Consider the following 27054-nt stretch of genomic DNA (forward strand, 5'->3'; position numbering starts at 1 on the left):
GTAATATGGTAAATATTACAATTACTCATGTAAAAAAATAGTTATGTGTGTAAAATAAAACTAATCACCCGCACGGTTTTGCGGGTCAAGATCTAGTTTTCAATTTTAAATTAGAAATAGAAATGAATAATTCTTTTTAAAAACATTTTATATAACATTTCCTAAATATAATTTTGAAAATTAAATCAATTTAAAATTGTTATTATCATTAAAATATTATTAACAGTATTTTATATAATTATTAATTTTTCTTTACAGTCAAAACTAAATTATTATTTTTTGTAATCAACTAACTAAAATTTAGTTTATAGTTATATTTTTTGATAATTAAAATTTTAATTAACTAATCTCTAAAATATATTTTAAAAATTTTAATTAACTAATTTAAGATAAACACTCATTTTAACTACTAAAATCTAGTCATATATCATATATTATGGGTTTTAAATTCTGGAGGTTGATTATCAGTTGATCATATATGTACATAATGTCTAAGAAGCGATTATAAACTAAAGCCGACTGATTTGATGGTTCTTTACAGGTGAAATGCTTCAAATCATCGAGGTGGATCATCACTTGATCATATATATATGATGCGTAAGTGACTAAAAGAAACTAAAACAGAGGTTTTAAGGTTCATTTCATGTGAAAACATAATTAATTAAATTATAGTAACCGGTTCAGAATTGGAACTATGCGATAATGTATTAGTCTAAGGACTGGTTTGATAATGGTTTATATTACCAACATTGATTTCACATATTTAATTGAATAAGGAAGCAAATATACGTTTGTTAACCCACCGTATTATTAGGCGTGGATGGGAATATTTGGAGTGATATAGTTAGGCATATTATTGAGTTATTCTTGGGACCTTTAGGTTCACCAACCAATAGAAAATTGTCATTTTAAATCTAGTATCTTTTAATTAAGGAAACCAAATAACTTGGCAAATTATATTATTTTTTCAAAATAAAATTTAAAAATAAATAAAAATAATATATAAAAAACGAATTCAAATAAAAAAAAATGTTGTCAGCAAAACACTAAACCCTAAACTCTAATACTAAACCCTAAACTCAAATCCTAAACCCTAAATCCTTGGGTAAACCCTAAATCCTTGGGTAAACCCCTAAACCCTTGGAAAAACACTAAACATGTTGTCAACAAAACACTAAACCCTAAACTCTAATCCTAAACCCTAAACCCTTGGGAAAACCTTAAACCCTTGGGTAAACCCTAAACCCTTGGGTAAACCCTAAACCCTTAGGTAAACCCTAAACCCTTGGAAAAACACTAAACATTTGGATAAATTCTAAATTATAAATCTTAAACACTAAACTCTAAATCTTAAAAATAAATATTTTTTTTTAAATAATATTTTTTTAGAACTATTGTTATTTTTATTTATTTAATTTTTTATTTTTTATTTTAAAAGCATAATATAATTTGGCAAGTTATTTTGTTTCCTTAATTAAAAAATACTAGATCTAAAATGACAATTTTCTATTGGTAATGAATAAATAATAACTGATTTCTAGTGATAGTCTATTTTAAAAAATTACACATGAAATAAAGTCGTGACTTCTGTTTTAATATATTAGATTCAAACTTTGTTAGGCAGTCGTTGTGAAGTCTAATCTGAAAAAAAAAAAAACACAATGTGGTGGTCGAACCGGACAGTGATGCAGCCAATGAGTATGATAATTCAGACATCGATTACATTGCTAGTTCTTTCTCTTCTGCACCTCACGTCGCAAGATGTGGCATCACTGGCATGCTACGTGACACGATTTTGCGGATTCTTATCTCTATGATTAAGTGGGCTAGAATGGACCTAGTTTCTTTTGAGATATAAATAGTTTTTGACGTGAGTTTTTCACATCGCCATCTCTATGCTATTTTGAAAATGGCCGTAAGAAAAAATGCAAATTTAATAACGTACGTCGGCCGTCATTACGAAATTAGGAACGGGACCAAACTGCATGGTACGGTCATGATGACACTAAAGTGGACTCGTGAGAGTCACCAATTCGACTTTTTTCTTGTTTTGGCTTCTTTTAATATATCACGAAACCATAACATGTTCAATTGTCTTTATGTTTTCTTTTATCTTAAGTTTTTGTACGAAAGTATCTAAGGAAATATGAAAGTTCGTAAATCATAATCACTGATTACGGGCAGCTATGGAATATGCCAAAGGATATGCTGATTTGTTTCATATTTAGAAGAAAAAGTTAAATAGTTTTTTTTTTTATTCTCTTGCTTTAATCTGTAAGATAAACAGATGAAATCAGTATAGCTATGTGAGAAAACATTTTTATTTTTATGAAAGCAAGTAGGAGAATTTTTCAGAAATAAAAAAAGTAGGAGAATAAAAAGGCATTCGAAGTAAACACTATTGGCAGTAATGAGTTTCAGAAAACAAAGGTATATAGTCAGGACCGGCATGGACCAAGTATAACGAAACATTTGCTTTGGATCCCCAAAAATTTTGAATTTTTTTTTTAGAAACATAGACCCTAAATTTGTAAAAAATTTAAATCTTTAAATTGTTGAAATTTTTAATAAATCGTTAAAAACTTTCAAAATTTTATGGCCGGCCGTAGGGGTGGGCGTTCGGGTACCCGTTCGGGTTTGGATCTGATATTTCAGATTTTCGGATTATTTTGGTATAGAGGTGTAGAACCTGTTCGGGTATTTTTGTACTTCGGGTCAGGTTCGGGTATTTTCAGTTAGGTTATTTTGGATCGGGTTCGGATATTTAGATTTTGAAGAAAAAAATTTAAAATTTTCATTCCTCAAATTTCATGTATTAAAAAATATAACTTTTACTTAACTAATTTTCTATTTTAAATAGATTGAATGGTTAATAGATTTGGAGATAACATTTTAAAATTAGAAAGACATTAATTTGGTTATTGTTTTTAAATTTTGGGTGTAACTTTTTGTTAATTCTTGAAATAAAAAGTTTGACATGCATTTTAAGTGAGTAGGAAATCATTTTCTCCGTAATTGTATGTATATCATATGAACTTAAAGTATGTGTAGTATCAATATAAATATTTTATATAAAATGAGAGATGTAAACTAGAAATATAAGGTTAATTATACATTTGTTCGGTTATCTTCGGATATCCATTCGGGTTCGGATATTACCCATTCGGGTTCGGGAATCCAATCTCTCCTAATTCAATACCCGTTCAGGTATTTTGCTACTTCGGTTCGGATTTCGGTTCGGATTTCAGTTCGGATTTTTCGGATCGGGTTCGGGTGCGACTTCAGATATCGGGTAAAATACCCACCCCTAGCCGGCCGTGTATACAGTGAAAAGAAGATAAATCCCCAAGAATTGTGGAATGAGCCAGAAATATAACACAGCTATTTTTGACCAAAGACTATAGGCGTACCAAGTCTATTAGATCATCTTTATCCCAAGTTTTTAAAGGGGTTTTACAAAAAAAAAGATAGTGGTGGACCCCATAATTCAGCTAAAGTCGGTAACAAAATTAACCAAATAAAGACCGAATTTTGTTGATTTTATGTACTATTCACGGGTCCCACTGACACGTGGCGGCCCGTGATTGGTCTCCGGACAAAAAAACAAAAAAAAATAATTAAGAAACTCTAAAACTCACTTTAGCGATAATCATGCTCTTACGGTCTTATCATAAGTTTTCTGTCCCGTTTTTTTTTTCCTTTATTTGATTCTCGAATCTAAGAACAAATGGCCAACCAAAGATTCCCAAGGATATAAAATAGAATCGTTCAAAAGCCTTATCATATCAGTTTATTTTATCAAAGACCTTATCGTATCAAATTTTAATGATAAGCCCCTTTGAATTTGTTTTACCCAATGTATCCATGATGGGTTTGATTGGTAGAGGTTGTAACTTTGAATTTTTTGCTTTAAGATTTAAGCCGTAGATTTTGTGGCTTTAGCTTTAAATTTTATTGCTGTAGGTTTATTTCAAAGTTTTAAAAGCACTAAACCTAAAATTGTAGAAAAATTGATTTCTAGAGCCATTATATTTCTTTTTAAAGATTTTGGGCTCTAGCTTTAGTTTTTATTAATAAAACTTGATTGCTTTAATTTTATTGCTCTAGAGAGAATTATGGATGTGTAGAGCACTCACAGCCAACACCAATCACTCCCTAAATTTGTTGAAAATAAATAATATTTATAGATTATGCAATAGAATATATTTGGAATTATACATAGAGATATAATCTGTAAAATTCGAATACAACCATTTATGTCAAATTTTTCTAATAGAACTTTGAATATTTTTACACCAAGAAAAAAAAATTTGAATATATTTTATTTTCTATGTTCAATTTTTTTCCCTTTTTATGAAGTGTGCGCAATATATGATTGTATAATCAAATAAACACACATCAAACTATTATTATTAAAGGTTTTGAGCTTTAGAAAATGTGAAAGGGCAATGCAAAAGAACCTTTTAACTCTTCAAGAGTCGGACGAAAGAAACAAACAGAATCAATAGACCAATATCCAAGTTTCTATCGCAGATATGAGGTGTATATATCAAAGAAATTTGTTCTCATTTAGTTCTATAATTTAACTCTATCCATTATAAAAAGCCACGTCGAATATATAGTTTGTTCTTTTGTCACTCTCTCACATTGTATATATTGTAAGTGATACTTTATAAACTGACAGAGAAGCAACAATATCCGTATCAAGAAGATTCGTACTTACGCATATATTATTTTGCATGATTCAGTCACGTCTTCTAGATGAACTCGAACCACATGTTCTCTGTTCTGCGATTTTATTTTCGTCAGTGGTAGCATCATAATATTCATCAACTATTACTAGTATTCATGAAATCATTAGTGACATTACTATAGTATATAGTATGAAATGAATAAAAGCATAACTTTTTTATCTGAAAATGAAATTTGAGATAGTGGTGGGAAACTGAGAATATATGCTGCCTGTTATACGGATATTCCTTGCATAATTATGTATCAATACGTGCATACTAAAAATAATGTGTGTACTTAGCAAAAAAAAAAAAAATAATAATAATAATGTGTGTATGTATGTATGTATATATGATAAAACTGACTTCCACCATGTTTTTTTTGTAAGTTAACCTTCCACCATGTTACTATAATTTTTTCTACGACTAACCATGCATGGTATATATGTAGTCACGAGTCGAATAAACAAAAATATACATAACGCTACTATAGTAATTTACGGACACGAGTTCGCATTTAGTTAGCCAATGTATATAGTTGTAACTTTTACCAAAAAAAAAAAAGTATATAGTTGTAGAAAATAAAAGTGTGACTAAAATGATATTTTTGGAGATTATGATTGTACCGACCAAATAAAACGTCCTATGACAAGCCAAAAGGTCAAAGCAGTCAATCTCGAGTGGTCCAAGGTAACAAGTAGAGGTCTGTTGGCACGAAGCTTCCTAAAAAGTGAAAGACCTTAATTTGCAAAGAATATATTTCAGAAAAGTTACAGGTAGATTAATTGTTTTTGTAGGTAGTGAACTTTTTATATTATAAAATCACGTTAATTGGACCTAAACCTACCACATCTTTCAAAGATCAGTTGATTCTTTAATAAATACTGACAATTGGAAGTATCAACCTACTAGTAGTTTGGAAATTAACATAACGATAAAAGATGACAAAGAAATAAGGATCACACAAACGTGTGATTACTTTTGTGACTAGTGACAAATGGGAAGTATAATTAGTATAATACGAGTAAAAAATAAGAGGGAAATCAGTTTTTTTTAGAGCAAAAAAATGGCAACTATGTCTCTTTAGACTAATTTATACTACTTTATGTTCTATTAGACTATTTTTTTTCCAAAACGGCAGTAATGCCCTTAAAATTGTAATTTTTTTAAAAAGATATATATTGAGTTCGACAAGGGGGATCGATCGATCCCACTTTACAAGTTATAGTGGATCGATCGATCCCGATCATTATTCAGAACAAAAAAACGCGAAATATATACTGATCGACCTAGTCCATTTCACTCGATCGGCGAAGGTCGATTTACACAGATCGACCGATCTGTAAGAATAGATCGATCGATCCCGTGCCGAGGAAAGAATTCCAAATCGATTTTTTTGGTTTTGTATGATTATATCCGGATTGATTCCCACTTGATTTGAACCGACCAAGCATGATTTCAACTCTTTAAACTCGATTTCTCTGGGATGAAAGTGAATATTCTCAAATATTCTCAAATATTCTCAAATATTTGAATTTCTAAAAATAGGAATTTGAATTTCTAAAAATAGGACACGCCTCTTCAAGAATATTCCATCGACAACAACCAGTAGCACCCCTTTGAATTTGAATTTCTAAAAATAGGAATGAAAGTGAATATTCTCAAATCGATTTGTCGCTTTTTTTGTTCCTTTTTCGTTTTTTTTTTAAATCGATTTTTTTAAAAAATATAAAAGTGAATATTCTCAAATATTTTGTTTCCATATTTTAAGGAACTGATTTCTTATCCGTAGAATACAACTAATATGTAGAAATTTCAGTTTCTACAGTTTTTTAGAATTATAGTAATGTTTAGAATTTGATTTCTACATGTTTTAGATTTATAGTAAATCTGTAGAAGTCGGTTTCTACATGTTTTAGAATTAGATTAATGTGTAGATTTTGATTTCTAAGAATTTTAGAATGGTAGGTTAAGCGCGGAATGTGTATTTTACATATTTGTAGAATACTCCTATTTACGTAGATCACGTATTCTAAACATTGTAGATTCAATGAAAAAAGTAGATTTCGTTTTCTACTTCGTAGAATGTCATTTCTACTTTTTTAGAACATAATCTGAAATTTATAATTTTAACTTTTTTATAACTGGAAAATATACCTTTAAGTTCATATAGGTATTTTAACAAATGTTACTATTTTTCCAAAATTTTTTTGTTTGTAAAACTATTTATTAAAATTATTTTCATAAATATTAAAGAGTATTATAGAAAAATATGACATAAAATATAAATTAGTTTAAAGAAACATAGTTACTATTAGTTACTATTTTTTTTGCTCTAAAATACAGTTTTCCCAAAATAAAAAGTGACGATGAAAGCAAAAAGAAACTTATTTATTGTCAATATAAGAAACAGATAGTAAAGTAAGGCTCAATAAATCCCGAGTGAACAGGCGAGGCTTATGTCAGTTTAGCCTATGTAAAGTGCACCCAACTAAGCCCAATATGAAAAGCTGATTGGGTTAAGTAAATAAGAAAATGCTGAGGTGTATCGGGCCCGTATAAGAAAATGAAATATGAGCCTTTTTGGCAAATGGCAACTCGTAATATGCACTGAGCTATTTTTTCCTCACCCTACATTTCTATTCTTTAGAAATTTTTCAAAAAATCTCAATGATAATTTTGAGTTATGAAGAAAATTCTAAATCAAAATTTTCGATATTGTATAATGATTTTATATTCACTATCTGTAGATTTTGCTGAATGCCATCTTTGGATCTAGAAACGTACATTAGGCCACAATTCGTTTTCTTACGTTTGCAATTCCTCCTTAAATATACCGGATGATATTTTATAATCGGTTAAAGTATACAATTATTTGTCACTGTGGTGTCAATTGACCGGTGCAGTCTAAATTTTTTGTCTTTCTTTTCGTGACATAGACTCGATGAATATGTGCAATACTGTTAAAGAGTATGTGCAATACTGCGAAAATATTCCGACTATGAAGAATCCGATGGTTGAGCTAAAAATCCACTGCCGTATAATGCTGCTCTACACGGAGTCCATTCAGGCTAGGCGATGTGACTGGTTCTTCAAACCTCCCTTGGTGATAAAAGATTACAGTTTGTGTTGTTGTCTTCCCTGCCAGATCCAACAACTCAGGTACGGATCTGTATATGTTTTCACGGAGGTCCAAAGCTTCATAAGAATAGTATCTTCGACTGGCCTGCCATTTGTTTATCACCTCGGAGGCAACATAGGAGCACTTTCGATTTTTCTTGATATTTATGCTGGGTTTTGGCCAGAGAAAGAAGTGCTCATACTTTCAGTGATTGCTTTTACAACTACAAGCTCAAGCACTCCATTGATTCATAGTCGTCGTAAGCTTGCTTTAGTCAACCCGTTAAACTTAACCACCATGGAAAAGTTTATTCAAACTTCCTCTCGCTCGGGTCGAGAGAGATCTTTCTCCACATCCTCCTTTTCACAGGAGAGAATTATTCCATCAAAATTCCTCTTTGTAAGAGGTGACCTTACCCCGGTAACCAAAACCGGGAAAACTTACCAATTTCCTAGCCGTTTGCTATCTTATGTGAAGGTTCACTTGGAGCCGGTAGATGCAACAACTCTTGTTCAGATGAGGGTTGAGGTTTCGGATGGTGTTGCGACGTTACTTGATATTGTGACTAATCATTTGTTATTTGAAGATTTGGAGATGTGGTTTGAGCTTTTATTAGATTGGATCACAAGTGGCAATTTCTGTATCTCTCATAATGTTTTATCAAACTTTTCGAAGTTTATGTCTCTATCTTTGTTTACCCTTGAACTTTATGTCGGGGTTTTTGCACATCATGGGTTGTACGATGTTGCTAATAGTCTTGTAATCGTTTAAATTTAGTAATGAAAGACATTGGTGCACAAAAAAAAAAAAAAGACTCGATGAATGTGTAGTCAACATTTATATTGCAGAAACCGAATAAACTTTAATTTTTGTCTTCCACTTATTTTAAAAACGCGCACCCATGCAACCCCTAACTTCGATCATCGGAGCACAAACTAAACACCTGCTATCATGTGAACGTATAGTACATCAAACCAGTTTACAACTTCTTAACCGAATCTAAAATCGAAATTGATTCCGGTTAGAGTGATGAATTGACAAAAAAGGAAAGATACAATAATGAAAAATTGGGGTGGGTGGGAGAAGACAGGGGAATCACTATCAACAAAAAGAGAAGCAGAGAAAAGATTTGTGGGGGCAAACAACTAGTGCATAAGTGTGCCTTTGAGACTGTGACATTTTTGGCAACTCATGCGTGAAGATGTTTCTTGCCCATTGTTTCTTCTTTGAACATGATTTAAGATATGTATCATCTATATATTTTTAGGGTTTTTTTGCGTCTATCAATGTAACTTTTCCAAACCAAGTGGTGCTCCACATATAGTAATATAGGTTGTCATATTGATCGAAGACAAACTCAAGACACTGACCAGAACATGGTTAATAACTTTCTCTGTGATTTTTCATGTAAATTGGAAACCAGAACTATTAGGTACCTATTTCAACAGTTTAGTAGTAGTGTGGTATTATGCTGTCATACAACACACAACATGAATATGTTAGTAATGGGTTAATGACAAAACAAGATAAATGTTTGTTACATTTTCTAGTTATTTTCTATGTATATTGTATACTATATATACAAAGTAACTTGGACATTCTTTTTAACAAAAATAAAACACAGACATTCGATGGAATTCGTAATCTAGTGGTTTTATTAGTATCGTCAATTGTGACAGTATGGATTCAAGTCTACTACAATGTGTGCCTGAGGTGTAAATGATAAAAAAAAAGTAATTTAGACACATGTAATGTAAGCAAATTATGATGATGGGAGGTTGGATAAAACGTTATAACATTAGAAACATATAAGTGTACAATATGTCTGAATGCAAATAATTTTAAATACTTAAACAATCATAAAATAAAAAATATGGCATACAACTTTAATTGGGCTATGAATTCCATTTGATTATAGTTGGAATTGGAAGCGCCAACAACTAAGGTCCGATATATTGTTAATTTCGTTCTTTCCAGATTTTAATTTCACTGTGCATGCAATTTGGGTTATTTGATAATGAGCTCCCACCAGACTTATGTTATGTGAGTTTACAAGATATTCATTACCGAAAAGCTTCTCTAAAAACATACCCGTACAAATGGAAATAGTGGCATTGTAAGAAAAAGAGAGCTACGTTTAAAGCAACCATTGAAAGAACCGTACACTGTCACTAGATGACAACCAAAATTTTCAATCTAAAAGTGATAAAAACCCTAGAAAACCTCAGGCAATGCCGATGCCACCTAATTTCTTATACAGACTTTTGGAAAGATGTAATGGAATCTTAAACAGTACCCAATCTATGAATTTGTATAATTACTATAGACGCATAGTGTACCTTTACATATACCTTTTTAAACTTGACATCTTTCTTTCTTTTTCTTATGATCTTCTAAATTTTCTCGAGGGAGCAGAGCAATTTTGTTTATACTTTTACCTTATAAAATGTTGATTTAGTTCCACAATATAAATGGAAATATCAGCTAATTCATCATTGACCCAATTCTAGTATGTTACACACTGTACACACACACGCATAAACACATATATCTTGTTAAGAGAGTAAAAGCACGGAGTAGTTATTGACTTCTTGTTGTTTTTCTGTTAAATTCTAGAAAGATTTTCTCAGCATATCTTTCCTCTAATTTACATGCGAAGTTTATTAACTAATAATATGAAGATAAATAAGATAGTGATAAGAAACCTAGAATGAGGATAAAGGTTTTCTTGTTGTATTAAGGTTTTCTTGTTGTATTAACATGTGAAGGCCATGCCTTATATACAGACTCGAGAGCTTACATGTTTTACCTAGTTACACGACTCAATACGGAACGTAAAATGTATGGGCCATAGGCCCAATACCCCTCCTCAAGATGGAGTACACAAGTTACAAACACCCATCTTAACAAGAAAAGCTTCAAATTCTTTGCGCCCGAGCGCTTTGGTCATTATATCTGCAAGCTGTGACTTGGTGGAGACATGCTTCGTCTGTAAGACTCCTTTGATTATTTCATCTCGTATAAAATGACAGTCCATACCTATTTGTTTCGTCCGAACATGAAAAACAGGATTGGCTGTCAAGTGAATGGCTGAGAGACTGTCTGAATATAGAGTGATTGCAGAGATACAGTCGACGCCTAGTGCAGGCAGTAGATTACGAAGCCAAAGGATTTCAGTTAAAGTGTCAGCCATGGCCCTATATTCTGTCTCAGCAGAAGAACGAGAGACAACATTTTGTTTCATCGTTTTCCATGATAATGGCGAACCTCCAAGTTGAATAAACCAACCAGTAAGAGAGCGCCGTGTAAGTGGACACCTGCCCCAGTCAGCGTCGCACCAAGCCGTTAGAATCAGATGAGCATGGGCTCGTAGAAGTATCCCTTGTCTCGGACCCTGTTTCAGGTATCGAACAACCCTTAAGGCGGCATCCCAGTGTTCTGATTTCGGTGAGTTCATGAACTGAGACAGAATATGAATAACATAAGACAAGTCTGGTCTTGTTACTCCGAGGTAAATAAGCTTGCCAATGAGGCGACGATACCACGTAGGGTTCTGTAGTGTTTCGCCGTCGGCACGAGCTAGCTGATGATGTTGTAAAGTGGGAACTTTGCTGGTTTGACTCCCAGTAGTCTCGTTTCCGTGATGATGTCAAGAGCGTATTTCCGTTGACACATGTATATCCCTGATGGATTTCGAGCAATTTCTATCCCCAAGAAGTAGCGTAAGATTCCAAGATCCTTCATGTGGAAACAAGTACTCAGGTATGACTTAAATTCGGTTATGTAAGAGACCTTGCTTCCAGTAATGGGATGATGTCAAGAGCGTATTTCCGTTGACACATGTATTTCCCTGATGGATTTCGAGCAATTTCTATCCCCAAGAAGTAGCGTAAGATTCCAAGATCCTTCATGTGGAAACAAGTACTCATGTATGACTTAAATTCGGTTATGTAAGAGACCTTGCTTCCAGTAATAATCAGATCGTCCACGTAGACGAGGATTACCAAGGTCATATCTACATTTTGAAATGTAAACAGAGAGTGATCGAAGTCGTTTTGCTGAAAACCATACTCTTTCAAAGCAGTAGCGAGTTTTGCGTACCAGCATCTTGGAGCTTGCTTCAAACCATAAAGCGACTTTCGTAATCTGCATACCTTTGAATTGTCAGCAGTTCGAAACCCTGGTGGGAATTTCATATAAATTTCTTCGTCAAGATCTCCGTGAAGAAAAGCGTTGTGAACATCCATTTGGTGTATCTCCCAATCACGAGAAGCTGCTTGTTGAAGAAATGCTCGAACCGTAATCATCTTTGCGACCGGAGCGAAAGTCTCATTGAAGTCCTCTCATTCGGTCTGGTGATTTCCCAGTACTACCAGACGTGCTTTATATCTGACCAGTTTCCCTTCAGCATTAAATTTCAAGCGAAACACCCATTTACAGCAGAGTGCTTTCTTTCCCGGTGGTAATACTTCAACAGTCCAAGTACCGCTCTCTTCACAAGCATCGATTTCTTCTCGTACGGCTAGGCACCAGTGCTCATCGAGTACAACTTCCTCATAATTTCGAGGCTCATATCCTTTTGTGATGGCCATCACGTATGTTTGATACTTAGGAGAAAAACTTTGACTCGAAAAAAATTATCAAGCGGATAAGGCGTTGCAGACGGAGGTGGCGAGTGAAGTAATGTCTCTGCAAGCTTCGTAGGTGGTCATTTGGTGCAATGTCCGCGCCCAAGTATTTCAGGTGGTGGAGTATCAATATTAACACCATTCTCATCAGGTAGAACTGCAGCTTCTTCTGAGTTCAAAACAACATATGTAGTGTTTGCAGGTGGTAATATGCTCTTGCTAGGAAAAGAACCAGGAGGAGTGGCGACAATTATCGCGGGTGGTGCAGCTGGAGTTGTCTCCGATGGAGCTTCTGGTTCCGAGGATGATGGGGAAGGAGCAGGCTCAGCAAACAAGTCATCATCGCTGATAGATACTGAGACATCTTGTACAACCGGTGATTCAGGCTCGACAGGAGAAACTTGATCAAGATACAGAAACTCTATTTCACTAAATATAACATCTCGTGACACAGACACGACTCCAGTGTCAATATTGTACACTCTCCAGCCTTTTTGAGTAAAAGGATAACCAAGAAATATTGATCGATTGCTTCGAGTTGCGAACTTATCACCTCTATGTTTCTTATTGTGGACATATCAAAGTGAACCAAACACACGAAGATGGTTCAGAGGAGGAGGTCTTTTGTAAACAAGTTAAAAAGGTGTTTTGCCATGAAGAACCGCAACAGGAGTTCTATTTATCAGATACCCAGCTGTAAGCGTGCAGTAGCCCCAAAATTCAACCGGAAGACCCGACTGAAACCGTAATGCGTGAGCGACATTCAAAATATGGCGATGTTTTCGCTCAACTCTCCCGTTCTGTTGCGGAGTTCCTACACAGGAGGTCTCATGCACAATTCCATTTTGTGCAAAGAAACCAGAGAGACAAGTGAATTCTGATCCATTATCACTTCGTATGATTTTCACTTTGGTCAAAAATTGTCTTTCCACGAGCGCAAGAAATTTTTTCAAATGAGTTGGAGCTTCTTTCTTATTTGGAAGAAGATAAATCCAGACTGCACGACTGAAGTCGTCTACAATGGTAAGAAAATAACAATCCCCGCACATAGAAGTAGTGCGATAAGGGCCCCAGAGGTCGCAGTGAATCATTTCGAAAGCAAAACTTGTCTTATTAATGCTTAAAGGAAATGACTCTCGTGCTTTCTTAGCACGTATACAAATGTCACACTTTTTAGGTTCAAAAACAAGATTACTAAAATCAGAAAGCTTCAACAACTCCAATGCTTTAGAAGATGGGTGACCTAGGCGACGGTGCCAATCAGTGATCGCCAAACAACTGCTCTGCTGTACCGTTCCGACAGTTTTCACTCCTCTAAATAAATACAGTCAATTCCTCTGCCTACCCGCTCCAATCAGCATCTCAGTAATGTGTTCCTGAATAACACAAATCTGATCAGTCATTTGAACTAAACAACCATTATCGCGAGTGAGCTGAGACACATATATCAAATGGCAGTCAAGACCATCTACAAAATAGACTTCTCTGAGTCGTAGAGAAGAACCCATAGGAACACAACCGTGTTTAGTAGAAGTAGTGAAACAGCCATCAAGTAGTTTAATCATGACCGGAGACATCTCATAAATGTTTATTAGAAATTCCAGAGTACATGTCATGTGATTAGAAGCTCCAGAATCAATGATCCAAGATTCAAAGAATTTCTTACCGGAAGGACGTTCATGAGATGTGTTTTTGCGTTCGTCAAGCATGTGCACCAATGTCTTCCACTGAGCATCACTTAAACCACTGATACCAATTATGTCTGCATTCGTCAGTGTGTGGGACTGCACGGGAGAAGCCGAGACAGTCAGACCATGAGCGTTCGGACTTATGATTGCAGCGTGATTGGCTACCCAATGCGAGGAAAGCCGAGACAGTCATTACCCCGACCGGTTCTTGTGTATCGCGATGAGGAGGACTGTTTCTGACGTGATCTCTCTTCCCACCAATCAGGATACCCAATGCGACGAAAGCAGGTCTCTTCAGTATGCCCACTCTTGCCGCAGTCAGTACACACAGCTCCATGTCCTCTGTTTTGTTGAACACTTCGTGATCTGGATGTAGTTTACACCGCGAAACTAACATCCAGATCACAAAATGTTTACACTTCGTGAGCTGCACCAGTGACTTAGATTCTTCATCTTGAGTCAGCGTGTTATACGCTTCTTCGAGAGAAGGCAAGGGAACCCGAGACAGAAGTGCAGATTTTACAGCTCCGTACTCTGTTTCATCCAGTCTCATAAGAAACTGGTGCAGCTTGTCTTCTTCTCTCTCCTTTCGTACTTCTTCCATTGTTTTGGCTTTCTGATAATCAGCCAGACTTCTCCACAGCTGATTGAGTTTCCTATAGTAAGCATCGATTGCCAACCCTTTCTGTCGACATGTCGCCAACTCTGTTTTGAGTCGTCGGACTCTCTGTCCGTTCTTCACTCCAAATCCCTTTTGGATATGTGTCCAAAGCTCTTGAGAGTCATCAATGTGCGACATCGACGAGGACACATTTTCATCGACGGTTAGTTTCATCCATGAAACAACAAGGGCGTTGTTCGCTGACCAGTCTTCATAATCTGGAGAATCCTCGAGAGGTTGAGGTATACTTCCATCAGCAAAGCCGGATTTCTTTCTTGCTTTCAACGCCAAACGGATATTGGTCGCCCATTCATCATAGTTAGGGCCACACAACGAAGGCTTGGAGTTCAAGTTTCCAGGGTTATCTCCAGACGTCAAATCATACGGAGATATCGTACGTCAAGGTTTCGAGACAGAAGACACGAGAGATGATTCTGTTCCATTCATCGCAGAAGTTGCAGAGAAACGAGGTTTAAGAATCGAACCGCTAGAAAATCTTGTGGTAGTTTAGATTTTCAAAGCTCTGATACCATGATTAGAAACCTAGAATGAGGTTAAAGTTTTTCTTGTTGTATTAACATGTGAAGGCCACGCCTTATATACAGACTCGAGAGCTTACATGTTTTACCTAGTTACACGACTCAATACGGAACGTACCAATGTATGGGCCATAGGCCCAATAGATAGATACAACGAATACATGCTAAAACGCTGAAAACAATATTAAAATACACTTATCGTAAACACTTCAATTTGACAGATTGGGAAATAATTGTGTATATATATATGCCAACACAAGTCTCATAAACACATCACATGCTCTCTCTTTTATTCCCTTCCCGCTTCTCTTCGCCTTCAGTCGATCACATTGTTAAGTAATTTTAGTTTCCTTTAGTTATCAAGAGTTAAAGAACGTCAATACATTATTGATGATGAACAAACCTTCAATTGTTTTGACTAGACATTATATACCTTAGAAAATTTTGTCAGATTATATACCTTAGAAACTATGCTCGGCAACACTATATATACCATAGAGAATAATACTTACACTTTCATAAAAATACTTAAGTATACATATGTAGAGTGTTACTACTTACAACTTACCACATAATTTAATGTGCGACTCTGAAAATATTTTTTCTCAACATTGACTCTCAAATAAATTAGTTTATGTATGATATGTTTCCATTCTTAGACGAGTCTTCTTTAGAATTCTATTAAATAAATTGATTATATGACGTATTTTTATAAGGGCAAAGGGTTTTCAATTTACTTGTGAATGTGAAGGTTTGAAATATAAAAATGTGGGGGCGCAGAAATTTGAGGAACAGGTGATCCCAAGTTTTCTTCTTTGACGTCAGCTAATCTCGTACTTTCTTACTTTCAAATCATTACAACTCAGAATTTTAAAATCATCCTTGCTGTAAACAATGATTACAGAAACAAGTAATTTATCATCTTAGATTATTTGATTTTAAAATATAGGTTGCAAACTGGCTGAACCAAATCAAAATTTGGTTATGATTTATTCAGCTTCAGTTGTACCACTATTAAGTACTTAATGCTAAATACGTATAGCCAATTCGCCATGTGTATATAAGTATACTAATTTTCTATTATAGATAGTGATTAGTTTTGATGGACTATGATAAAAGATACCATATGTAACTTAGTCACATAGTCTAGTCTAATTAATGTAAAAGATGAAGAAGATATGTCGAATAAAAAAGGATAGGTAAAATAGAGTAGTTAGTGAGTAATAACCTATTTACCTAGTCTTCATGAACCAATAAGACCATCTTTAACCCTAACACACCCCATATGGAGTGCTTAATGATTATTTAAATAATTAATTGTACTTTACATGTACTAAAGAACTCAAGTTAAGAAAATAGTAGAATGTGTGCTCCGATGGTAGGTGTTTAATTAGGGGTTCTTAATTAACTTTTTTAAAAATTATTTAAAATTATTTATTATATCAAACATATGAAAAGATAATTTAAAACATATATTTGAAAATAAAAACATAACAACAAAGATTAGTAAATAAACGAGAATAATTTGAAAAAACATTCGGAACTTAACTGTTGTCTGCATCCTCTCCAAATTTACTCCATAAATGTTCAACCAAATCAGCTTTGAGTTGTTCATGCATTGACCTATCACGGATTCTAGTTCGAACACCTATCATATTGACGAGATTTCTAGGCATATTTGAGGAAAAATCGAGATTGACATGTGAACTTCCGGTTTCTTCTCCTTGTTGGAATCCTGAAACATCAAATTGAGTATATCCATCTCGTTCGTCTTATACTATCATATTATGGAGTATGATACATGCTCTCATAATCTTCCCAATTTGGGCTTTATCCCAAAAAAGTGCAGGGTTTTTAACAATGGCAAAGCGAGCTTGCAAGACTCCAAAAGCACGCTCGACATCTTTTCGGACAGCTTCTTGATGTTTAGCAAATAAAGCCGCTTTCGGTCCTTGAGGTAATGCAATAGATTGGATAAAAGTTTTCCATTTTGGATAAATACCGTCGGTCAGATAGTAAGCCAAATGATACTATTTTCCATTGACAGAGAAAGTGACTTGCGGAGCTTGACCATTTATTATGTCATCAAAAACAGGTGAGCGATCAAGAACATTGATATCATTTAAGGTAACTGGAGGTCCAAAAAACGCATGTCATATCCATAGATCATACGAAGCCACCGCTTCCAAAACGGTTGTGGGGTTTCCCGAACCTCGTGAATATTGCCCTTTCCAAGCGGTGGGACAATTCTTCCACTCCCAATGCATACAATCGATGCTTCCTATCATCCCGGGAAATCCACGAAACTCACCAATATCAAGTAGACGTTGAAGATCAGCCGATGTTGGTCTTCTTAGGTACTCATCGCCGAATAAATATATTATTCCTTCCACAAAATGTTCGACACATGACCGAGTAGTAGTTTCACCGAGCCTGAGGTATTCGTCAACCGCATCAGCCGCAGTACCATATGCCAAGACACGAATGGCTGCTGTACATTTTTGAAGTGCAGAGAGACCTTGCCTTCCGAGACCATCTCGTTTTTGTCGAAAGAATTCCATTTCATTGGAGAGTCGATCAACAATTTTCATGAACAATGGTTTGTTCATTCTAAATCGTCAGCAAAAAAGATTATCAGTGTATGTTAGTTTTTCACTGAAATAATCATTCCACAGACGAAGATTGCCCGCTTCACGGTTTCTTTCAATATAGGCTCATTTTTTTCTTTGTTTTCTTGCTTCTTCTTGATGACCAATGGTAAAATTCTCAAATGTTTGATCAAAATATTGATCAAAATGTTAATCAAAATATTCATCAAATGCATCATCAAGTGAATCTTCAAAATTGTTTTGAGAAGAAGATGCCATGAGAAAGAGAAGGTGAAAAGGTGTTTAAAAAACTTAGTGATAAAACGACGATCTTGTTTTGTGATAAAAAGAAGACTTGTGATGTTGAGGAATCGTGAAAATGAAAAGAAGAAAAAGAGTTGTGATGTTGAGGAATGATGATGATGATACAAAGAAAGAGAGTTCTGATGTTGAGGAACTTTGAAAATGATACAAAGAAAGAGAGATGTGATCTTGAGCAATCGTGAATACAATGTTAGAGAGAAGCAACTACTTTATAATACAAGTCTCCTAAAACTTATACAAGTCCGTGACATACAAGACAAAAAGACTCGTGACTTGATACAACCAAATATTATAAAAGTTTGTGACACAATGGAACAAAACAACAACACTCGTGACTTGAAACAACGAAACAACAAGACTCGTGCCACACTGAACATGTAACAAGACTCCAAGAACATGTGACTTCCACTCTTCCAATATTGCACTCTTTTACTCTTTCCCTCTTTGTCTCTTTCACATGAAACACAGTACAATAACAACAACAAATATTAAGAAGAAGTTCCATATGTGACTTAAGCAAGCAACGAGAACAAGCAACACAAACTCCACAACACAAACACAGAACAATACCAACACAAGCAAAAAGAACAAGCAAATATAAACTTAAATGCTTCTTGAGTTGAGTTAAACTTAAACTTAAACTTAAACATATCAGTCGAACAAGACAAACAAACCGAGACGAAATCTATGGAGACATCAACTTATTCATGAGTTGAGTCTTAAACGCTTCTTCAACATCCGTTAGTGGTCCTTGTTTAGTAATGAGACCGTCGAGTAACTTCATCTTATACAGCCTTGATTTCAAAGCCAAATCTTGCTGCTTAATGTTTCACATTGTCTGAAACTCAGACAGTTCCTTCCCATCACTCATTGTCTTCTTAGAACGAGCCTTTGCTGCCTTAACACCCGGGGGATGAGTTATTGCTTCATCATCGTCACCGGAATCCACTTCAGTTGCTTTCGAGTTTGCTGAATGTGAAACATACCCACACTTCCTCTTTTTGGAGCCTCCATCATTTTTAGCAGTAGACAGCTCGCACTACTTCTGGACATTACGCAACTCTTTCCAAGCATGCTCAAGGGTGAATTTTTTATTATGGTTAGTGAAGAAGATCTGGTGGGCTAGTTTGAGCACATCATTCTCGTTTTGACCACTGGTTTTCTCTCTGTTCGCAGCTTCGTATGCGCCACAAAACTTGCAAACTTGGTCATTGATCTTCTGCCAGCGATTCTTACAGTGTGCTGGCTCTCTCTTTTCACAGCCACCAACAGAGGGACTAGCATTGTAGTACGCAGCTATTCTTTTCCAGAATGCATTAAGCCTTTGCTCATTCCCTACTATTGCATCTTTGCTCGTGTTTAACCACGAGCTAATGAGCAGAACATCATCTCCTGGCGACCACGTCCTTCTTTCTTTACGAGAGGCTTGGTTGTCTTCACCGAAGTTTGAAGGCTCAGTGCCTTGAGTGCCATAGAAGGGAACTTGCGCTTCAGATAGTGAAACACTTTGTTGACTGCTAAGCAGTTCAACAAAGTTTGAAGGCTCAATAAATGGATTAAATTCCATCTCGGAAGTGAAAGAAGAGAGAATTAACATATAGGAATCTGTTTGAGATAGAAGAGAAAGAAGAAGTTTTAAAGCAGTTTTGGAGTTGGCATATATCTAACTTCTATTTATTATCCTTTCACAACCATAATCAAACACAAAGCAAATCATTTATTATCGACAATTCAAACTAAAGCTAGTCATTTAACTACAGCAAGTCATTTAACAACCTACCGCAACCAAAAGCAATTCCCTTTTCATTACCAACATCAATGCAACCACACCAAATACATTAACTACCTAACCCAACCAATGCAAACAGACCAAGCTTTCAATGACTAAAAAATATTAAAAATTTACCTCTTTTTCTCCGGTGAATGCACTCCTTTGCTTGCAAACGATCATGTAGTTGTAGTCATCTTCTTTAACGAACCTTCATCCATGGAGCTCATGACACAGACAAACAGAAACCAAAACAACAATGAGAAACATACCTCAAGAGACAAACAAACAGATACAAAACTAATTCAGGATACTTGATTCAATTCAGACCAGAAGCTAAATGATATAGTAGAACTCTTAAACAATTTCAGACAACATCCATTCATGACACTCGATTCAATTCAGACCAGAAGCTAAATGATATAGTGGAACTCTTAAACAATTTCAGACAACATCCATTCATGACACTCGATTCGGTTGATACTATCTCGATTCAATTTCATCCATTTTTAAACAATTCAGACAACAACCATTTGACAGATCAAAGAGGGTTGAAGTTTTACCTGTCTTCATTGTAGACGTCTTGTTTGACGAACCTTCGTCTCTAGCTCCGACCATCTGAAGAAACAAAGACAGACAAATCTTGAGGCAGGAACAAACACAACAAACTAATAAAAATATCAAAGGTCGATTCACACTTAAATGGCAACATCCATAGCTTTACCTTTCTTTTGTTGACGTAGAGGAGAGATCCGAGCCTGAGAGAGGAGATCGACACCGCGAGACGCCGAGAGAGAGAGATGGAGGAGCTTCATCCTCGGGGTGATTCTTCATCCTCGAGGAGATCGACACCGCGAGACGCCGAGAAAGAGAGATGGAGGAGCTTCATCCTCGGAGAGATCGACACCGCGAGACGCCGAGAGATTCATCGCAGAGTCATCGAGTAGAGAGAGAGACGAGGACAGATGCATGCGCATGTTTCTCAACGAGGCGTCGAGGAGGCGAGATAGACGAGGAGAGAACATCGTCGATCATAACGGAGGCTTCGGGGAGAGCGACAGAGACGAGGCGACATCACCGTCGATTGATCACGGAGGCTTCGAGGAGAGCGAGAGATACAAGGAGACATCATCGTCTATTGCTCACGGAGCCGTCGAGGAGAGATCGATTTCGTCGAGAAGAGGAGAAGATTGAAGGCGGAGTCGTCGAGAGAGATACAGAAGAAACACTTGTGTTTCGTGAGAGAGATATAGAAAGGGACGCGAACTCGCATCATGCCAACACGTGTCCCATTAGCATCGTTTCCTCTCCAATTAATTCATTTTCCTTTTTTTAAAATAAAAAAAATCACTAAAGAACCTACTAAGCATCTGCGTTAAAGATGGTCTAAGGGACCTACGTGCTCCTCTACTTTACCTATCTTGCTCAATTATATTATCGTTATATTATTATTATATTGCATATCATTACCACAAGGACTAGTGTCTTAATCTATCATTAAATTAGCTAGGCTTTAATTGGATTTTAGAGGACATTACTGTGCATGCAATGTATTTCGGAGAAAAAAACAAGAGCCCTAATTAGAGAGTATATTTAGGCATTTAATGACAAATTCGTATTGACACTGGTTTTGACCTCTACGACAAAACTGAAAGGTCAAGAAAAAGAACACCTTCTTTTTTTTCTTATTAAATTATGTTTGGTAATATTTTACACTTATATTATAAATACCAAATATGTATTATAAATACGTATCTGCTGATTAAATTTCACTTATTTTGAAATTGTTTGTGAAAACTTATTAGGAAATTCACTTATTATTATTAAAATTCAAATTGCGTGACTATACGAAGATGGATGATCAAAAATTGTAATTTAGTGGTTTATATTTATAATATTGGTATGTACAGAAAATTAATTTTATAAGCATAAACAATCTAATTTATTTGAAACTATGACATACAATTTACATTGAAAAAGAAAACATATTTATGAAGGAGAATCTAGATTTGAAAAACCTATTTCAAGTTGATGGCAACAGAAAAGAGTGAACCCTACAAGGCATATTGAATAAACAACACTCTCTATCAACAACAAAAAATCGGTTCTAGAGAATCGAGCAAGTTGCCATTTAAAAAACGTATACAATAGACGAAAATGATTAAAATCATAACGAAAGAACCCAAACTCTAATCCTGAAATTCATGGTAAATATTTTATTGCTACATTACCATGAATTGATTATTCGTTAATAATTCGTTGGGAAGAGAAACATATAGAGCAAATAAAAACAAATGTATGAGAGAGATGAAGAAAGAACGCAAAGTTTGGAAGGGGCCCTTAACAATAACATGTCCTCTAACGTCAACAATACATTATTCTTCATTACTACTATTACTTTCACCCTCTCATCACATCACTCAACCTTTCATTTTTCTTACATCACATCACTCAACCTTTCATTTTTCTTATTACCTAATTCATCATATCCATATTAAAACACAATACGATCCCTTAACATCTCTCTTTCTCTCTAGACTCAACAAGATCATATATCATGTCGTCTCCTGGAGATAGAGGAAAGAACTTTATGGAATCATCAGGATCAGAGACACCGGTAACACCAAGCCGTTACGAGTCACAGAAGAGACGCGACTGGAACACTTTCGGACAGTACTTGAAGAACCAGAGACCGCCCGTGCCGATGTCTCACTGCAGCTGCAACCACGTGCTTGATTTCCTCAGGTACTTAGACCAGTTCGGTAAGACAAAGGTGCACGTGTTTGGCTGTATGTTCTACGGCCAGCCTGAGCCACCAGCTCCTTGCACGTGCCCTCTCAGACAAGCTTGGGGAAGTCTTGACGCTTTGATCGGACGGCTGAGAGCGGCTTATGAGGAAAACGGTGGATCTCCGGAAACAAACCCTTTCGCTACTGGAGCAATAAGGGTTTATCTGAGGGAGGTTAGGGAGTGTCAGGCTAAGGCTAGAGGGATTCCTTACAAGAAGAAAAAGAATAAGAAGCCAGCGACGGAGATGAGTGGTGGAAGAGACGACTCTTCTTCCTCCTCCTCCTCCTTCAACTTCTCTTGAAAGACTTTATGGTAATATATTTCTCCAGTAACTACGCTTTTATTTGATTGAATATGTGCCTTTAGATTCATTTACATATATACAAAGATCTTGTTTCTTGATCTTTGTACTAGATGTTTATGAATGTGTGGTTTCACGAACTAGGACATATTCACCCCAAATTTTTTGTTTATATTGTAGAATGGTCTGTATATCAAAACCCTAATTAGATAAGTAGGTCGGATTTTGATTTTTGAGAAAGCCCTGATCAGATATATAATATATAATCGTATTAATGTTGGGTTCCAATCAAGGGACAGATAGTGATTAGATCTTAGGTTTTGAATGGATGTAGAATTGTTTTTATATGACTTATTTTAAAACATTTAGCTATTTCATTGAAAACATGTTTTAGTTTTGGAATGGTAAATACAGGAAAATTTCTAGTTTCTGCAGATCATATATTTTGAATCAACGATTCATTAGGTTTTGAAAACATCAGTTTGAAAAAGGATTACAGTTGCACTCAATGTGTGGAAATAATAGATTCTTTAAGTTATCCTAGAGATCCACTCATTCGAGATCTAGTAAACATTTGACTATCCAAAGATGGATTCTTTCTTGATCAACCCCACACACATATCTCCGTGTTTGAAGACAGAGAGAGAAAGAGGGAGGGGGGGAGGGGTATACACACATTTTTACTACTGTTGTTTATTCAAGAAAGTAATGATTGGCTCTTAGAATGCTTCTCTTTAAAAAGATTCGTATAGATTTTGTTCCCCATTGATGATCAAGAAAGAAATTGATTGAAACTTTTCCTCCTCATTTTATAACCTAAATAAATCGATTAATAGTTGAGATTCCATGTTTGTTCTTAAAGGTTAATAAGGTTATCTCAGAATAGAAGTTTATACACATATAATACTTTATTGATCATCATGATTTTCATTATTGCTATGTGGGTCTTAGGAAAAATTATCTCACTATATACAATCCAACCAAATCTTCAACATATTCATTTCAATCAAATCCAAAATAGAATTCAACAATTGTAGTTTAGGATCTCAGATTTTAGAGCTTGGATTTTGATATATTAGTTAGAGCTCTCTTTTTACTCACGAACATTTGTAGTAGTTCAAAAAAATGTTCGAAAAAAAAAACATTTGTAGTAGTTGTGCCTTTGTATTTTCTGAGATATTAGATTTTCTGGGACAGTATTTTTCTCTTTGAAATACACCTGAACCGTTTTTTTCTCTTTGATCTCAGATATAATTTTAACAGTAGGTAATATAAATATATACTTTGCTCAATCATCTTTATGAGTCTTCCTTTAGGGTCTTTGTCACCATTAGCTTTGGAAAAGCTTGAAAGTTTGTTTGTCCCCCGCAAAACTTTATGGATTTTGTTCGATGATACAATATATAACATATGTGATATATTACACACACCACCTATTGCAGCGAATGCCTGTCAAAAAGCTTTTGTAACATATCTATGGTGAGCTACAACAATAGTTAAAGAGCCTAACACGGCCAGATTAAGAGATAATTGAGAATGTCGTGATGTTGTTAGAATTTCATATAAACCTTTATAGCCTTGGCCTGTAAATAGACCTTTATGAAAGGAATACATATCTTGAATCATTTGGCATAAAAATATGAGTTATATTCAGATATAAGTTTTATTTTTATAGCACAAAGAAGCATGATCTAGCATAGTTATAATCTAAAGTTGCATTAATATTAGTCTTTCATGCATCTGAATATCTAGCTAAGCTGATCACATTAAATTACGATATATAATTAATTAGTGAATAATGCTGATATAATTGAGATTGCCAGGATTAATAACATCTCAGAGATGGATCAAATGTAAAAGAGGCCTCAAATCTACCTACTACTGATGATCAAGAAGTGAAACTGAAATGTTATCTTCAACATATCTTCGGATCTCTTCATCCACTCCTTCACTTCCGTAGCTATCGATCGGTTATGTATTTCCAGAAGCTATATTCTCTTATTAAGCTCATTTGAATAAGTGTATAGATTATACAGTGTAAACAAGTTTGTTTTGTACTTCTATGCAGCGTACTTCTTGTCTTACGTAAGTCAAACATATTACAATGAGATAATGGCGGAATAGCCTGATCATTGTTGGTAATGCAATTAAGTCCAAATGAAGATAAGAAAAACAAGTTTGTTTTAAAATGTTACTAGATCTCGATCCGCGCAACCGCGCGAATTTTTGTTTTCATTTATTTTTATATAAATATTTTGTTTTCAATTCTAAATTGGTATATATTATAATATATATGTGTATATCAAATTTTAAAACATAATAAGTTTACTGTATATTTTTTCATTGAATAGATTGTTTCAAACTTTCACATGTATCTGTATCTTCTTCTATATATATATTTTCGGATTATTATTTCATTATTAAAATTGTAACTATATATATAAAGATTAGTAAAATATTGTTTTATTGTCATATTCAAAGATATTGTAACATTTCACAAATTTAGAAAGTTTTTGAAAAATTAAACTTTTCGCTTCATAGATTTATATTATCGAGTAAATAATTAAACATTTAGTTTTTGTTTAATTTTAAAAATAAACTATATAGTTTAAAATTTGTTTTCATTGATTTAAAGTAGTAAAGATTAATCATTGTTAAATAATAAGATTTTTGTTATTAAATTTTTTTTTTTTTTATAATTTTAAAAGTTAACATCGACAAATATTTAGATATTTAGCATATAGAGGTATAGTATTACAACATTAAATTATATCTATTTAATTTATACTATCTATAAATCCAATAGATCATCTATTGTTTAAATCCAATTATTGATAGTCCCATAAAAATTTCTGTTAGACCCAAAATTTAAATGATAATATTAGATATTAAATGTAACATGACTTTCTAGGAATATGTCCATTAGGTCCATTTTTAAAAAAAAATCACACATGAATCAAAGTTTTGACTTCTGTTTTAATATATAAAATTTAACAGTAATATATATACCAAAACAGCATATGTACCGTTAATTTGTATTCATTATCCCCAAAAACACAATGTTACAATATTGGTAGGCAAAGTTATTAAACAAAACAAAATTTTGGTAGGGAAAATTCTTAAACAAAACCACAAATTGGCAGGGCAGTTTTTGTGTAAATCCAGTTGGTGTATTAATTTATTGGTATCCTCAACAACTGAAGGGCCATAAGATTCTACTTTTTGGAGTTCTAAATATGAATATACGTGTATGTATATATTGTATATGTGTATATAGTTGTGGGGTCTACTAAATAGTGTAGAACTCTTATCTAAAAGTAGTTTTAAAAACAAAATTTTTAGAATCTTTGGATAGACATACATATATACAATATATATATATATATTCATATTTAGAATTCTAATGGGTAGAACCTCCATTAGAGATGCTGTAAAGAGTATAAAGTTTTGCTACGCTGTAAATTAAGAAATCATTAGAGGAATATTTGATTGGACTATGTGCGAGTATGAGTATGAATAAAAGGTTTTGATATGGGCTGTAAAATTTAGAAATCATTAGAGGAGAAATATTTAATAATGTTGTTGTCATATAATCTTCATGGGCCTAATAAGGATAACTTCAAAACAGGGCCATGAACTCTCTCCCGTTGCTTTGTTTGTGAAATTCCCAGCTTCTCACAAGTCACCTGTCAATGTCATGACCTAATCTGATGAGCTAACATTCAACTAACCAAATTAAAACTTATTTGGATTCTTTTCTGTTATGAAACTAAGCCAGAAATGCACAGCAGCTGAATAATCGTTGGAAGCATTCAATGATGGCGTTTCAATAAGGAACCAGAGTCGTTGCATTAGATTCGGGTCGAGCCCACAAGAGACATGTGAAGTTTCTGAAAACTGCATCGTTACAAAGACG

General features: G+C 34.6%; 1 protein-coding gene and 1 long non-coding RNA gene across 2 annotated transcripts; one reads left to right on the forward strand and one right to left on the reverse strand.

Annotated features, from left to right (window-relative positions):
* Positions 1–18476: 18476 nt before the first annotated feature.
* Positions 18477–21718, reverse strand: LOC111205112. The gene is made up of 3 exons (XR_002657528.2): positions 20772–21718; positions 20186–20665; positions 18477–18729 (listed from the first exon to the last, which is right to left on the reverse strand). It is a non-coding gene; the product is annotated as an uncharacterized LOC111205112 (long non-coding RNA).
* Positions 21719–22432: 714 nt separating this feature from the next.
* Positions 22433–25222, forward strand: LOC106391717 (protein LIGHT-DEPENDENT SHORT HYPOCOTYLS 10). Its single transcript, XM_013832418.3, has 2 exons — positions 22433–23149; positions 24962–25222. The coding sequence occupies exon 1, from the start codon at positions 22605–22607 to the stop codon at positions 23136–23138; it is 534 nt and encodes a 177-aa protein (XP_013687872.2). The 5' UTR covers positions 22433–22604; the 3' UTR covers positions 23139–23149; positions 24962–25222.
* Positions 25223–27054: the final 1832 nt, after the last annotated feature.

This window comes from Brassica napus, chromosome C4, assembly GCF_020379485.1.
Source record: "Brassica napus cultivar Da-Ae chromosome C4, Da-Ae, whole genome shotgun sequence".
Lineage (NCBI taxonomy): Eukaryota > Viridiplantae > Streptophyta > Magnoliopsida > Brassicales > Brassicaceae > Brassica > Brassica napus.

Bases quoted from the DNA above. Each gene is read 5' to 3' on its own strand.
- LOC106391717 (XM_013832418.3), top strand. From the start codon at position 22,605: ATGTCGTCTCCTGGAGATAGAGGAAAGAACTTTATGGAATCATCAGGA.